The sequence below is a fragment of the Penicillium coprophilum genome (genome assembly GCF_028826855.1).
Source record: "Penicillium coprophilum strain IBT 35676 chromosome Unknown utg000004l_segment0_segment0, whole genome shotgun sequence".
NCBI lineage: Eukaryota > Fungi > Ascomycota > Eurotiomycetes > Eurotiales > Aspergillaceae > Penicillium > Penicillium coprophilum.
In genome coordinates this window covers 3,530,958-3,546,821 of record NW_026622723.1, presented here as the reverse complement: position 1 = coordinate 3,546,821, position 15,864 = coordinate 3,530,958, and the positions used below count along the sequence as shown (strand labels likewise).

The following is a 15,864-nucleotide window of genomic DNA, read 5'->3' as shown; positions in this document are numbered from 1 at the left end:
CTTGGAAGTTTGACACTGCATATCAGCTTGTTCCGATTGAGCCAACATTCAGTTGGTCGTAGACCACGATTAGGGATATATGATTAGGAATATGTACACGGCATGTCCCAACTAAAATTTTAGGATATTTTGTATGCCGACAAATTCCGTCTCCAGACAGTTGAGAGACCCTCCATTCTACCTTACCGGACGCACTTCTTCAGGACGGCAGTTTCCAGCAGCAACTTGGTATACTGACGGTGCGCCCAGGCCATCTTTTCATCCATAGGCGCACCTTCCGCCTTTCCGAGACCTTGGTAGAAACAGCTCTTCAGGCTGAATTCGGCCACGCCTTGATCCTGCTTGACCACAGCGGCGATTTCGAAGAGGCCGTCGGAGGCACGGACATCACGGATACGTGGGGAATCACCGCAGCGAATGAGTATACGATCTTCGGTCTTCTCGACGACTTCAAAGTGGTCGGTAACGATGGTTCCTACTTCGTATTTGTTTGAGAGGAGGTCCGACCGGTCCCAGAGGTGGTCAGCGGTCTCGGGGCCACGGTACTTTCGTTCAAGGATAGCTCGTTGGGGAATGTATCCTGGAAAAGGAATGATCATTTTAGAGTGTGTTGCATTGCGACAAGGCTGGTTTCCCCAGTATGGGACTTACCCATGCCACCCCAGACACCGGCACAGAAGGCTTCTACCAACTTGCCCTTCTCCTCAATCAGCGAGGGCTGAATCTTGTCTAGGGGAATTCTGCGAACGCAGACATCATGAAGAGTTGGGTTGCGACTCGGATTGAACCTTTTGAAAAAGGCCGATTGGAAGATGGGATCGGAGCCGTCCATGGTCTCGAAAATGTCATTGCGCGTGGCGCCCCAAAAGACGCCGACCGAGGCAATACTGCCTGCGATGGTCGTCTTGGCCAATTTACTGAAAATACCCATGACTGAGGAGAGGAGGGGATAGGTGAGCAAAGAGGTAGGAGGGGAGAGCTCTCGGGTACCTCGGGGGAAGCTCCGACTGCCAAGACCAGGGCCTTGGCCCATTCCACTGGATTTCACCAACTATATAAAACTCATTGTATACTTCGACAGACCAGAGGTCGTCTCTATTCTCTGTATTCAAAGAAGTTTCAAAGATGACACTCGCTTTATTTGAACATCTTCGACTGACTTTCAAAGCCCGACAAAGCCAAGTTGGTCCAATGGCTATCGACCCAATCAGACATGAAACTCAGGGAAAGTCTATTCCACTCTTGACTCCTGCATACATGAATGCCAAAGGTGTTATGGGCTCATCTGACGAGGTGGTAATGATTCATTATTCCTATCTAGCGTAGGTAACCTAACTAGGTAACTACCTAGGTAACTACCTAGGTACCTAGGTAGGTAGCCGGATCTACTTAGTAAGCATGGGCGATAGGACTAGTAATCATAACAATTAACCTTCCTTGGAACCAGCCAAGGTACCTGTTACCACAATCCAATTCCCATTCACGGGGATTATTTCCAATGCGTCCCACCTTGTCTCCTTGGAAGTTCCATTTGTACACCCAAAGTTTGATGTCCGGAGTATTCTAATTCGCCAACACGTGGAGATGCAAGATATAACCTTGGAATGAGCTGTTGATCGGCAATCTCGAACATCTTAAATATTGTGGGACTCTTCTCACCTTTGGCTATGCCCACTGATATACTTCCAGGGGAGAACCCGACCTAAGCCATAATTCAGGCACTTGATCGACATGAGCCATCAATGAAGTTGATCACCCAGGCCTTGGATATCGTGAGCCCTTCGTGCATGATACAATCTATGACAAGACTTGGGGATCGTCCATTATCAACCAGTCAAGGGCTGTCCTCAACTTAAGGAACAGAAGTATCGAGGAACAGACCCACCAGGTGCAAACACAAGCAGTCTTCATCAGTCGTGGAGAATCGATGGTGTGCTACGGCCTGTGAAAGATTTAAGTTCCCTGGAATCCGTCGGTTCAATTCTTTTTATCGGCGATATCTGAAATCTTTCTGTATACCCGTCGTTATCTTCCTGCTTCATACATCGTTCCTCGCTGTACGAGCTTCCGTTGACCGACAATCTTTTATTTCTTCAATCTCTCCACTTCGTTCTTTCGAACTTTCTTCAAAATGAAGATTTCCTTTGTCGCCCTTACTGTCGTAATCTCTGGCTCTGCTATGGGTGTCCCGTTCTTTAACGGAACTCGCATCGCATCCAACTCTTCTGTTGTGTCGACTCCTGTTCATCGGTCAACTGACGCACCTCCTCTTTCCTGCTTCGCTGCTCTCAGCACTGTATCTCCGCCGTCTTCCGTAAATCCTTCTGGATCCACGCCTTTCACGTCGGCCCCTATCATATCACCAGCGGCAGTGGTGTGAAGCGTGGAGAGGCCATCTCCATCCCGACAGAACTTGCATCCCTGGCTTCTGATGCTCAGTCGGCCGCTGCAGCCCTCGCTCCTGTCGGTGGTAGCGCCCAAAAGAGTGGCGAGTTGCGTTCGATCCCTACCGATCTCCCCTCGCTACTTTCTGATGCTCAGGCGGCCGCGGCCGCACTGGCCTCCGCCAGAGTCCAGAAGCGTGGCGAGTCTCCGTCACCTTCAGTGAATCTTTCATCTCTTCTGGCTGATGTCCAATCCATTGGCAGCGCTATCGCCTCCGCGGGTGTCCAGAAACGCGCCGCCGAGACCTTTCCTCTCTTGACCTCCATTGGCACTCCCACGCCTACTGCCCCCTTGGAATCGGTCTGCCTAAGCCGTCTGACTCACTTTTCACTGTCTCGGCTGTGTCTGCTTCCTGTAATGCCGTTGCTTCTCCTACCGGCTCTGCTTCTTTGTCCGGTGTTGCTTCGTCATCTGGCCGTCCTCTGATCTGAATGTTGCTTATTTCTTTCCCTCCACAATGACTGCCCATTCTGTGAATCGTAAGCTTTGAAATCTGTTCATTTATGGATATATGGGTCTTTGTCAGATTGTTCCCAATTGTCGCTCGTTTGAATTAGAGATCAATGTTTGTCCTGGTATTAGGTGTTACTGTTAGATTGTAACCAGAATGTATTCAGGAGATCACTTCAAATCCCGTTTGACTGTGTGCTCATCCACAACTTCGGATTAGTTGATAGGTCATGTGTATACGGAGTACGGAGTAGTCGGGGAACTGTCGAGGAATGGCCCCACGTGGGCACAGGCACGGCACAGCCTCACAGCCACAACAAAATCGTTTCTCCCCTTCTTTTGTTTCGTCATGCTGGAGACCCATCTCATTTTCTTGGCTTCGGGCTGATCCTTAATTCCATTCCGGTTTTCGAGCGGTTTTTCGAGCTTTGATCTCTTTTTCCTTTGTCTTGACCTTAGCATCCCCCTCTTTGTTGAATCATGGCCCGTTGTGTTTGCATCAGAGTGTTGTTGAATGGTTGAAACTTGATTTGGCAATGCTCTTCGATTGTATCAAGTACATTGTCCGCCTTTGGGACCTTATATAGCATGTCTGGTAGTGATGGGGGAGGGCGATGGGCAGGACAGATCGGTGAGTAGTGATTCTCGTCTGACATCCTACCTTCTTTTGCATTCCCCGTTGAGCCTCATGGAGTATACGAGTCTCTGCTAACCGAGATGTGAACTAGGTCGTTTTGCACCGTTTCGTTTGTTTCGCACCCACCCTCAACCTCGAGGTTGGCGCCCAGTGGCTCTGCGCCCGCCCTACCTGATCGCCCTCATATGTCTGATGTTAACAATGCTGCTGACCCTCGAAGGGTTGCGGCAGTATAGCGAGCGCAGAGGGGGATTGGTCTTTTTGGCTACACAGAAGACGTCAACTCTGCACAATCGTTCGCCTACAATTACGTTCCTATCATCGTGGCTCTCGTGCTTGTCGTGGTGTGGACTGTCACTGACTTCGATGTCCTCCGTCTGGAACCATACTTCCAGTTGTCCCGACCCGAGGGAGCGCCGGCGACCGTTCTCTTCATCAACTACAACTTCGGCCAAACTATCCTCACTCCGATCAATGCTGCACGGCGCCGCCACTGGGTGGTGCTTTGGATTTCCTTTGTCACACTCTCAATCCGAATGATTCTCCCCGCTCTGCAGAGTACGGTACTTGAGCTGCGCGAGGTGACGGTAGTGGACTACGATACCGTAAAAAGCTGGCCCAACTTGGTGGATTTGAACACCCAAGCAAACTGGATCTCGACGCAAGCCAACAATACTCTTGACGATGTGCTTTCCTCGAATCGGCGATTACGCCGGTCCCGATCCTCCAAGTACGCTGTGGCGCCCGTGGAAATCCCTGACAGCCACCAAGATGAGAGCATAATATGGACTCTTGATCAGACGCTGTATTGGGCGGAACTAATGTGTGAAAATGTTCCTATTGGGAACAAGCTCACTGTTGCTATCCATGATCCCGAGGCGGCATATCCAACAATCTCATGGAATGCCAGTGGTATTGATCTGAATGATGTCTACGGAGGCGCCGCCAAATGCGCCCTTGACTTTAATTACGAGAGTATCTTTTTCCCTGCCACCGATTACCTGCAAATACGGTATTGGGAGCCAATGATCAGTGCTGCTGCCAAAGAAGCATTCCCGAACCGAACCCAGGCCTTCACAGAATTCGGCTGCGATCCATATGATCTATATGGTATGCTCATTGGAGTAAATATGACCAGTTCACACTCGAATCCGACCATGAGTGAGTACTCAGCATCTGGTACGGCCTTTGCTTGTGATATAATCTATCACAGAGCGGAGGGTCGCGTGGCTATGCACTCCAACAGCTCAATCATATCTATTGATGTTGATCAAGGCACCAAACGTAAATTCACAAAAGCGGAGTTCAACATTGAACATTTCCAAGCTCTACTGTCTCAACGCGCTCCGTTTACCAGCGACATGCTCTTCATCCAGGAAAATGCCACTTCTGGGGCTCGCAGCGTGATTGAATTACCAATAATCAGCCAGGAGCTAGGAGATATCCAGCCTGTGCTGGTACTCGACACATCGACTGTGATGACAGAGACTGAATTTGAAAACAAGATTGAGCGGGACGTCAAGCAGACTTTTGTGCTCACGCTCGGTCGCCTGTTTGATCCCGATGGCGCACCCAGCATCCTTGACGCTTCGCGCATGTCAAACCAGGTTGCTATCGCCGTCGTTAATTTTGCGGCCCTGTGGTCTGAGCTCATTCTTACCTTGGCCACTTTGACTGCGGTGTACCTCCTTTACATGTATAGTTCCCGTGAATTGTTTCTCCAAAGTGACCCAGGGTCCATTAGTGCCATGTGCAGTATTGCCGCTGATATTTTTCACCCATCCAACATCCTTGCGGAGCCGGTGGCGGAGTTTCATCAATTCTCTACCCGGCAACTTCGTCGTATCTTCAGAAATGCTCGATGTTACTGGCGACCAGGCCCTTCTGGCAACCGGCTGGAGATTCTAGGTGAAGATGGTTTGTACCACCCTATTTTCATTCATAACCGGATTATTATAACTGACTGCATCATCAGGCTCACCTGTCCAGCTTGGAGAGAATCTTCGAACCCGTGTTGATCCGATGCCTCACTTTCTCGTAATTCCCTTCTTTCTTATTGAATTCTTGGCTCTAGCCGGAGTCATCATCCTCATTGGATTAGTGGTCTCATCTTTACTTCGAAACGGCCGCTTCCGCCACATGACCCAATCCGACTCGAGCGCGTTCCAAGTCATCCTTTCCTTCCTACCCTCCATCGTTGCCTCTTCTGTGGGGGCTTTATGTACCTCCATTCACCGGAACCTCAGTGTTTTGGAGCCTTGGGTCCACCTGCAACGCGGTCATGCCTCAGCAAAGACGTCGTTGTCACTGAACTATTCATCCCAAAGTCCCTTCGCCATTTTCTTCAAGGCAGTTCGCGACCGGCATCTCTTGTTGTGTCTCGTATCAATTGCGTGCGTCGTTAACATGGCGCTGACTGTCGTCGCGGGTGGGCTTTTCACGCAACAATTGACAACTTCAACGTTGGGAACCAGCGATTTGACGATGAACTACAGCCAGTCTGTATTCTGGCAGACCGACTTCGCCGCAGAATTCACAGAGTATGACTTAATTCAAACTAGCATCAGCAGCGGAGTCCCTATGCTGTCTTGGACTAGCCCCAATCAGTCTTTCGTCCCAATACATGTGGCCAATCGCAACCCGGATGTGACTTATGGTGCCTCAACGCTTGGTATTGGGACTGAGCTGAAGTGTCAGCCCCTTTCGTCCGACGCTCTTGTCCATGGAACAGCCAATGGTCACCAGCATTGGCGATATAAACTATTTGAAAATTCGTCTATGGAATGCATGGCACGCATGCCGCCGCTGAAGATCAAAGAAGAAGGAATCTCGCTATCTATTCACTTTTTGTCCCCAGATGATGTCGACGGATCGGACATCTGCCAGACGTCCACCGTTGTAGTTGTCGGTCGCTGGGATTATTTGGCGGACACACCAATAACGGATGACAACACCATTGCATTGCACTGTGAACCCCAGCCAAGGTTGCAAAACTATTCAATCTCTTTCGACCAGAAGGGACAGATCTGCTGGCATGAACCTATTCCCAAAACATCTATCACCCATGGAACCATGTACGACAATGCAACCGTGAGTCTCGGGCAGTTCAACAAAGTCTTTGCTGCTATTCCTAGCAGCTTTGTAGGCAATACTACCATGCAGAATGGAACATACAACATTTCTTCCTACGATTGGGCAGGTTTCCTTGTTGCCCGTCTCTACGAACGCGAAGACCCCAACTTTGACGCCCTGAACCCCGATATTCTGACCAACATGACTCAAACTGTATATCAATGGGTCTATAGCACTTATTTCTCAATTTGGCGCGACATTTACCTTGAACCTCTTACTCACCCGATCCTGGCCACAAATGCAACTATCACCCGCAGTACTTGGCGCATGGTTCCGTCGGGGCCATCACTTTCCATCGCTCTAGCCATCATCATATTTGACACGCTGGTCGTGCTTGTGGTGTTCGGCACACGACGCGGCCGGTTTCGAGGACCCCGGATGCCACGCTCCATTGGAGCCATTATTCCCTGGATTTCACACAGCCAAATGCTCCCGGATTTTGCCGATACGCACAATTGGAGCAGTGCCGAAAGACATGCTCATCTCACATCGCTAAACAAACGCTATGGTTTCCGCATGTTCATGGGCGCTGATAACCGCTGGAGGTTCGCTGTCGACCAGGAATCGGAGAATAACAACCCTCACCATTCCCCAGACGGCGCTACAGAAGTAGAAGTCGACAAAACTACCTCGATTCAGCTACAGGAGATCCGACGTCCGCCCTCCCCTCTTCTTCCTCCTCCTCCTCCTCCTCCTCCTCCTCCTCCTCCTCCTTCTCTTCAGACTTGATACCTCATTTATGCGTCACGATCTTTTATATGATTTAAAAACCTTACATTATGTTTCGAGGGTATATATTGATTTGGAGATGGGATTTTTTCATTTTTGTGAGCCCCCTTGTGATAGATGGCTGGAGAAATAGGTTGGCTTGCTTTGCTCATTTGCATTCTGGACTTATTGAGTGGTGACGTTGTTTTGCCATGTTGTAAAAATTATCAGGGACCCTGGTCTAGGTTCTTCGCAGCGCATTTTTTGCATACTCCCCATCGCGGGACTTTGTTTGGATGGGACCTTGTTTGGGAGTTGAGGATGTCGAGAGACGGCATCTCGTAAAATGCATGGGAGAGGTATTTGACAGGGGAAAGGATTACATTGACATATTACGACATGTCATCTATCTTGCATCGCCCCTACTTCCTCTATAATCGAAGCCGAGCGAGACCGAGTAACACGATAAGGGTACAGTATATGGTGGTGCTGGTGACATCTACCTCGTGAGAAATGGACAGCTGGTCTTAATCTCGAGTACGTTGAATTATCACGGACGATTGAAATAACGTTGATCCGAATTTGGTGGGATCTGTGAAATATATACATCCCTCAATATATGTAGCGTCTATAGCGAGCATTCATCATCCAGCGGAAGTCGAATCAAGCATCAAGTTTTTTCTCATACCGCGCGGCTCTGAGTCGACCATCAACCGCGCGAAGAAGAACGTAGAGAGTCTCTAAAAAGGGGGCCTGAACACCAAGTTCACGAGATTTCCGCACTGGGAAGCCCAATATGACATCGATCTCCATTGGCCGTCCACATTTACAATCCGTCTGCATGCTACTTCCAATGCCGGGCATGGCATTGATCTTGTTCATAAGCTGGTCAATCAGGTCATCTTTTAGCGGTACACCACAGGCACGGGCGATGTCAATAACCTCCTGCATTAACCGGCGTGTAAAAGGCGTCGCATCTTCTGATGAGTTCAACCATGTCTTTGTATCCACCAGCGTGAGAGTAGTCAACGAGTTCCATGCGACGTTCCAAACAACCTTCTCCCATCGCTGGATTTGCATATTCTCAAGAACCTGGAACCGAGTCTTGCCATTTCGAAGGAGGTCGGCGAATGTTTCAACTCGTTCTTGCTCAGCTTGCCTTTCCAGCTTGGGGTTGGGGAATAGACCGATCTGCATATCCTCGGATTTGCCATGTGCGACGATTCCGGGACTGGTCTGTGTGGCTCCAACCCATGTCTGTGAATGTTAGATGAGACTGGGAAATTGACGGTGGGAAGGGAACTTGCCACACAGGTTATGATCGTGTTGTCTGGGAACTGCTTTCGGAAAGGTTCCTCGTTACCAACGCCATTCTGAATCACGACAATGGTAGTCCTGCTGTTGATAGCTGGCTGTAATTGAGCTATCACTTCATCCTGATCGATTGCTTTGTGGGCGCACACAATATAGTCCACTGGTGTAATTTCGGCGACGGATTTTACCACTTATTAGACTATCAGTGAGACATTTTCGACTAGGATGGTTCATATTCGTCATACCTCGATGTGGATGGACAATATGTTCGCCGTGATTCTCGCTATTGATGATGATTCCCTTGGAGCCGCGCTATTAATACTGGAACAGCCTCATGTCTAGTGAAGTACTCACATTTGCTTTCACAGCCTCATAGTTCGAACGTGCTACGACTGAGAGTCGTACACGGTCGGAGCGACTGAGGATAAAGGCATAGAAGGAGCCAATCCTACAAAGTTCAGTATCACATCATTGTTGGAATACGTTGGACTCACGCTCCCAAACCATAGACAAGGACATCAAGTTGACCGGACATTCTGTGAGGATCAAAAGAGGAATGAAAGATTCTTGATACTTGAGATCCCCGCATCGGAGAATGCCCGCGTGGGTACGGCAGCCGGAATGGGCCAAACTTGACAATGGGGTTTCTGCCATGAAGAAACTAGTGATCGGCGCTAAGGGAACCAGTACGATACCTAGAAAATTATATAGTACAGTTTTACTATAGATTCATTTATATCAACATCATATGGCTCACTTAGTTTCACCTAAAGGCTACTTATCCTAAACACCACGTAAAGGTACAAGCTTTGCTTAGGTGTCGTATATAGGCCCTGTACGACTAGGGAGGATTATTATGAACTTATAGATAAATATACCATAGATCTACTACGAAGTCACGAATAAATATACTATAAATCAGAAGTTATACAAAGAAAAGTCGCTTATATAGAGTATGCTCTTTCCGCCTTTTTCTATCGCCTTAAATAGACTAGAAAGGGGAAAACTATTTTAAAGATATCTAAGAAAAAATAGGAAGCTCACTAAGAAGGCTTTTAGAAACACCACTAAAAAGCCCTATAAGAAAGATATCATAAGGCCATAGAAGCGGCTGTCTACACTTGTATGTCATAAATAGATAAATAAATATAAAAATGAAACGAATATAGGTTTAGAATAGGCGGAATGTATTATGTTGTATGTGACAAAAGGCGAAAACTCTAGCGGTGAATCTTATATAAGTTTTAATAACCATTGTCAAGTTTGGCCCCGGCTGTCGTACGCGTGGGGGTTCTTCAGGATGTAACGGTCTTGGCATTTGCCATTCAGAGACTCGTAGTCCTCTAGCCTATAACTTGGCTATCAAATGTTTCTCTAACCGCCTGTTATTCACCATTCCCACTTTTAAATCTTCAAGGCTAGTGACCCCCAGAAGAACCATCTTCATTCGATTTCCTGTCGCAGAATCTCGACCATTCGTCGTACCCCCTTCTCTCCATACCCGGACAGACTGAACAAAAACGGTCTGTTAGAATTAGGACTTTGATCTTCTTTTTATACTCGATGTGTATTTTGGCATGTCTCTATAGAATGAGAGTGCCTTTCCAAAAATGATGTATGTTGATATGAAGCCCGTCTGGCTATAGTTCTACTCATCCTATTTATGTCCCCACATGAACTAGTCACTGGTTTCTCCACCAATCAAAGCACACAATGTCTGTACTGGATCCCCTCAACGTGGGGGATTTGATACACGGCAATCAGCTCGGACTTCTCCCGACAGCCCCGCGTGGGATGGTGTATCGTGTCGGGTTGGCGTGCAAGTATATCTTCGTCGCATCCCGGATTCGGTTGCAGCTCCATCATACCTGAGAATCTTTATTCTATAACTCACCATGGCCAAGATCAAGTCCATCGAGCACTTCCGTGTAAAGCCTCGCTGGCTTTTTGTCAAAGTCACCGATGATGAGGGGAACTTCGGTTGGGGAGAGGGTACATTGGAAGGGCATTCTCTTGCAGTCGAAGGGGCCCTCGATGAGATCATCACTCGCATTGTGGGATATGAAGCGGAGTATGCTCGAACCTGTGTTTCTTCAGAAAGAAAGGTCTAACCACCTTTGATAGTGACATTCAACACATTTGGCAGATAGTATGGCGGCTGGGATTTTATCGTGGTGGACCGGTGTTCATGTCCGCTCTATCGGGAATTGACATCGCTTTGTGGGATCTCAAGGGCCGAAAGCTGGGTGTCCCCGTGCACCAGCTCTTGGGGGGCAGGGTGCGTCAGAAGGTGCAGGTTTATGCCTGGATTGGAGGTGACCGACCAAGTGATGTTGAGGCAGCAGCGTGAGTTACAATGAATACTGGCATTAAGCATACCCCGGCCTCTAACAGGTTTTGCCAATAGGAAAGAGCGAATCGCCCAAGGCCTCAAGTGCGTTAAAATGAACGCCACCGAAGATGTCAACTGGCTCGACTCGCCCGCTGTTTTACAGTCCTGCGTGGAACGATTGAAGCAGGTGAAGGCCCTAGGTCTTGACGCCGGTCTGGACTTCCACGGTCGCTTGCATAGGCCTATGGCTAAACAGCTGGCTAAGGCACTGGAACCTTATCACCCTTTGTTCATCGAAGAGCCTCTACTATGCGAACACCCGGAAGCGATCAAGCAACTTTCCGAGCAGACTACAATTCCTATTGCATTCGGCGAGCGCTTATACTCCAGATGGGATATTAAGAGGTTTTTGGAGGATTCGTCGGTAGATGTCCTACAGCCTGATATTGCTCACGCAGGAGGTATCTCCGAAACTATGCGTATCGCAAACATGGCTGAAGCCTACGATGTTGCTATCGCACCGCATTGTCCTTTGGGTCCGATTGCCTTGGCAGCCTCTCTCCAAGTGGCCGTTTCGATACCCAATTTTGTCATCCAAGAGATGTCGCTGGGCATGCACTACAATGTTGAAGCTGGAGATATTGACCTGAACAGCTACTTGGTGGATAAAACCGTCTTCGATATCAAGGAGGGATATGTGGCTGCGCCCTCTAAACCCGGCTTGGGGATTGATATTGACGAAGACCTGGTACGGAAGATCAGCAAGGAGACAGAGCCTTGGCAGCCCAAGGAGTTCTATGGACCGGATGGCTCTATTCGTGAGTGGTAATAATGACGATTTCATATCGATGCTCGCAGATTTTATAAATTGGGGCTCAGATGTTGGGTATCCGGCACATTCACCAGAGCGGAGACGAAGCAAGATCAACTTCAAATCACTATGTAATATACATTTTGATTTTACTCCAATACTCTTACTCGTCTTCTTCTAAGCCTTGTTCCCAGGTCTAAATGCTGAATAGTGAGATGATGAAGGCCGGTCTTTGATCCGTATGACATGTAACTTTCATCATCTCGATCTAGTATAACACACTCGCAAGAAGTTCCCGTAGTAACACGACAGTGTTAGAGAATTATGATGATAATGTCCTCATCTGGAATATAACTTGATCTACTGATGTACCATTTTTGAATTCCAGAAATAATTCAGCGGCCGCCAAATATCTCATGTTCTTTTGTCTTTTGTATTCATTCGCCATATAAAGAGAGACACCAGCACATAATGTCTTTTAAAGCTCTTCTGGCATTTGCGACCCTGGGACTGGCTGCAGAGTATCCTGTCGTCTCCTTGTTCATTCCAAACGCCGACCCTCAGTCCCTATTGGGCGAAGTTTTGGCAGAGGTTCGTATCAATCGGGATGATCCACGAATATCCGGCTAACTAGAGGCAGAAATCAGCAACGACTACATACAGTATCAATTGCCCAAACGGTCGCACCAATAGCACAGAGTGTGGTATGGGCCCCGGCATGTTCTTGACCGCAGCCCCAACAAGTGTTGAATATCTGATCAGTGCTGAATCTGACAACGTGTACGTTTACCCGGCCCTTCACTTTGCTGCAACCTGAGTAAAGTCCTCATTGATACAACAGATATAATCACGTTGTTTGCGATATGACCGATCTCCCGACCGGGGTATATACTTGTACAGACACTGTTACCGGGAAAGGGGCCAACACACCCGGCACCAGCACCTCAACCCTCCCTTGGGACCAGATTACGCTGTTGCCAGTCACCATAACTTCCACTGCTAATGCGGTGGCTGCAACAGTAAACAACGGCAGTACGACTACTCCAAAAACCACCGAAGTTGTATCCGGTAGCGAGGCATCACCCGTTGCTGCCACCGTCAGTCCTACCCCCGTGGCGGGCGTGGCAGCACTATCAAGACCTACTGGCCTCGTGCTAGCTTGCGGTGCTGTTCAAGCTCTGGCAGGATTGCTGTAGTTATTGAGGTTGATTTGAATTTACCCGGCATTCCTTGCCTCTCAATCTTTCCGATGAGGAGATTGCTACAAAACCCTAGTTTAGTAATGCTTGATGCTCCAATTTGAACTTTACGACCATTTCCAAAAACGAATAAACCGCATTTACCACTCTATTTCAACGCATAGCAATATCCCTGACAAACATCGAGATCGAGACCGGCCTATGATAACTACTATCATGTTGTTATGTCCACATATTGATACTATATTGAGAGAACTACATCTCCGCCCAGAAACGAGTCGTGCTCAAACTATTCTGCAGGCCGTAGGGGGACAATAGCCATGATCGCACGCAAAACTGCAAAGGCCTAGATACGAATCATCCTCGCCGATCAGAGGCACCCCATGAGTTCCGGTAGAGGGTGGAGGTGGGACTGCATTTCCATATTGCGTACAAGTGCAGGGTCCCGGTGGGCAATAACCATAGTTACAGCAGAAGGCGCACAATCCAATATAGTTATTGGGTCCTGTTCCTGCAATGCAGGTTTCACCTCCACCTCCTCCGCCTCCTCCTCCACCGCCACCACCACTGCCGCCATTTGGAGGACAAGCTGGCGGAGTTAAAGTCTTAGTAACAGTAACTGTGCTCACAACAGTCGAGCATTGCCCAGGTGATCCAGGCGGCGGTGTTGTAGTCGGGGGAGGACTTGGCAATCTGCTGGTTGTACTTGTAGATGGAGGAGCTGGGGGAACTGTACCCAGCGAGGGGGTTGGTTGACATGTGTGAACACGCAAGCCCTGTGTAAAGGCAGAGAGACCATCTTGCTGGAGAGGGTCACTGAATCCTGCTGGGAGAGTTCCGACTAGATACCAGAGTTAATGATGTAACCTCAACCAATCGTTATATAGTTAGTCACTTACCATAAGCGTTGAAGTTATACAAACCACACACGCACCCGTTGATGATCTCCTTCAAACTAGTTCCCGAGAGAATAGTTTGACCATTGCGAATGACCGCAAAGCTTTGTGCGCCAACTCCCATCGGAACCTCCTTTGCACTTGCCCCTGCTGGTGCCTCGTAATTATAGACACTCCCGCCACTGTTAACTTGCACTGTAGCTGGGGACGTAAGTAATGATACAACAAACACAGAATCTGCCATGGATTGCCAGCCATCCGGCCGACCTATGAAATAATTTCCACTGCCGTTGTTTGCTGGTACCATACAAGTATCTGTAGGGTCGCAGTCCACCCCACGTGGTGCAGGTCTATACCAGTAGACTAGCTCATCAGATGAGATATGACTGTTGGGGGATGACTCGCCTGCTTTGAACGCAGCAATATATGGCTTTGAAATATCCAGCCATCCGTCGTGGGGCCTGTAGTGGTCCGTTAGTTGAGTTGGCTAAAGTGGGGATTGTGAAGGCGAAAGGGTGGTGTCAATATTCTCACATGTCGTTGACCCATTTTGAGGCCCCATCATCAGTATGTGGTGATTTCAAAGGACCAATGTAATGACATTCTCCATAGTCGTTCCATGTGACAATTTCGATAAATCGTGGTTTCAGCGCAAGTATCTCATTCCATCTATTAAACCATAGTAGATCAGATGGGAAGTTCCAGTTCTTGCTATAAGAGACTTCAGGTCCGAAATGAGTGAAAAACCACGGTGATACAGCTGAACTAGAGTCAGAAATCTGATTGAAACCTCAATAGAAAGGAGACACCCACGAGCAACATAAGCTTTTCCGCCAAGGGCATTGACATATTCTCGATCCCCATCAGCCACAGAAACACTGCGACCTGGGGTTGGGGCTTTGTTGTTTCCATTGTTCGGCCACGCCATCCAATTCAAGAGGCCGTCAACTGTCGAGATCTCTGTTCCAGTAGCTGGATGGAAATTAGGTGCGAAAAAGATAGATCTCCCTGCTGCGGCTCGCAATGCTGCAACGTTTATTCCATCACCGGCAAATGATGAGACGAATACCTTGTTGTCAACCATAAGTTGTGCAGGCTTGCTAGCGTACTGGGCAATTTTCTGGCCAACTGCAGTAGCCTGGTCAATATGCCACCAGTTGAAATCGAATGACAAGAAAACTTTCATGTCATTATTGGCAGCAGATTCGTATGCCAATTGGAGTTGTTGATCAGTATAGGGATCGACCCCAATATTCAGAGCAAAGGCATCAATTCCCAGAGACTTAGCACGCTTCATGTCATCATCAAAGTCCGCCGCACTCCTTCTGTTGCTGACAATTCCAATCTTTCGGAAGATCAGTATATCTCCATCACGAAGCAGGGATTCGAGGGCATTTTACCATAAAGTGCGCAAAGACAAGTCTCTCTCCCGACGACTGTCTTTTGGCAGCACGTGTGTCCCGGCCTACCGCAGACACCGCATGTGCCGTCATTGACAGCAGAGCAAGGATCCCTAAAATGAACCGTATCTTCGTCATGATCTGTAAGGCCTCTTTTCGCCCGTACCAATGTTTTTATTTTGGGCTGTGGTATCTGTATACATTTCGTGTTAGCATAAGGTCTTTAAATATATCTTTGGCTCACCAGATGACTCTCGGGAACTTGTTGCAGCTGACCTACGAAGTATAATCATCTGGATGACGAGTGTGATGTTTGCTAGCTATCTCTCCGAGTCCAATCAGCACCTTACATTCAAGGAACCATGCAGTTACTTGAAGGCTCTTGGCCGGGAATTGTAGATTTGATGCTCTGATGTCCTTACGGCCAAAATTTTGACGCTTGCATGCTTTCTAATTAGACACAGAGTGGCCACTGGATATTTCCTAGTGTAGTAATAGTACCCATTGTTCCATTGTACGTATACTTTCCGATGATTATAT

General features: G+C 48.2%; 7 protein-coding genes across 7 annotated transcripts; 4 read left to right on the top strand and 3 right to left on the bottom strand.

The window, feature by feature from the left end:
- Positions 1-182: 182 nt before the first annotated feature.
- On the bottom strand, positions 183-931 carry N7500_005788 (uncharacterized protein; the record flags this gene model as incomplete). Its single annotated transcript, XM_056676932.1, has 2 exons — positions 183-580; positions 652-931. The coding sequence occupies 2 exons, from the start codon at positions 929-931 to the stop codon at positions 183-185; spliced, it is 678 nt and encodes a 225-aa protein (XP_056531932.1).
- Positions 932-2,131: 1,200 nt separating this feature from the next.
- N7500_005787 (uncharacterized protein) lies at positions 2,132-2,745 on the top strand (the record flags this gene model as incomplete). Its single annotated transcript, XM_056676931.1, has 2 exons — positions 2,132-2,242; positions 2,293-2,745. Coding segments are annotated over 2 exons (564 nt in total), but the record flags the coding sequence as incomplete, so codon positions are not given.
- Positions 2,746-4,557: 1,812 nt separating this feature from the next.
- N7500_005786 (DUF3433 domain-containing protein) lies at positions 4,558-7,393 on the top strand (the record flags this gene model as incomplete). The annotated part of the gene is made up of 2 exons (XM_056676930.1): positions 4,558-5,449; positions 5,508-7,393. 2 exons carry the CDS (start codon positions 4,558-4,560, stop codon positions 7,391-7,393), a joined length of 2,778 nt encoding a protein of 925 aa, XP_056531930.1.
- Positions 7,394-8,035: 642 nt separating this feature from the next.
- N7500_005785 (ketopantoate reductase family protein) lies at positions 8,036-9,221 on the bottom strand (the record flags this gene model as incomplete). Its single annotated transcript, XM_056676929.1, has 5 exons — positions 8,036-8,629; positions 8,683-8,876; positions 8,932-8,998; positions 9,041-9,134; positions 9,181-9,221. The coding sequence occupies 5 exons, from the start codon at positions 9,219-9,221 to the stop codon at positions 8,036-8,038; spliced, it is 990 nt and encodes a 329-aa protein (XP_056531929.1).
- A 1,360-nt stretch (positions 9,222-10,581) lies between these two features.
- N7500_005784 (mandelate racemase/muconate lactonizing enzyme family protein) lies at positions 10,582-11,847 on the top strand (the record flags this gene model as incomplete). The annotated part of the gene is made up of 3 exons (XM_056676928.1): positions 10,582-10,757; positions 10,811-11,032; positions 11,094-11,847. 3 exons carry the CDS (start codon positions 10,582-10,584, stop codon positions 11,845-11,847), a joined length of 1,152 nt encoding a protein of 383 aa, XP_056531928.1.
- Positions 11,848-12,300: 453 nt separating this feature from the next.
- N7500_005783 (uncharacterized protein) lies at positions 12,301-13,025 on the top strand (the record flags this gene model as incomplete). The annotated part of the gene is made up of 3 exons (XM_056676927.1): positions 12,301-12,420; positions 12,470-12,609; positions 12,671-13,025. 3 exons carry the CDS (start codon positions 12,301-12,303, stop codon positions 13,023-13,025), a joined length of 615 nt encoding a protein of 204 aa, XP_056531927.1.
- A 287-nt stretch (positions 13,026-13,312) lies between these two features.
- Positions 13,313-15,221, bottom strand: N7500_005782 (glycoside hydrolase family 71 protein; the record flags this gene model as incomplete). Its single annotated transcript, XM_056676926.1, has 4 exons — positions 13,313-13,869; positions 13,928-14,385; positions 14,459-14,684; positions 14,738-15,221. The coding sequence occupies 4 exons, from the start codon at positions 15,219-15,221 to the stop codon at positions 13,313-13,315; spliced, it is 1,725 nt and encodes a 574-aa protein (XP_056531926.1).
- Between the last annotated feature and the right edge of the window lie 643 nt (positions 15,222-15,864).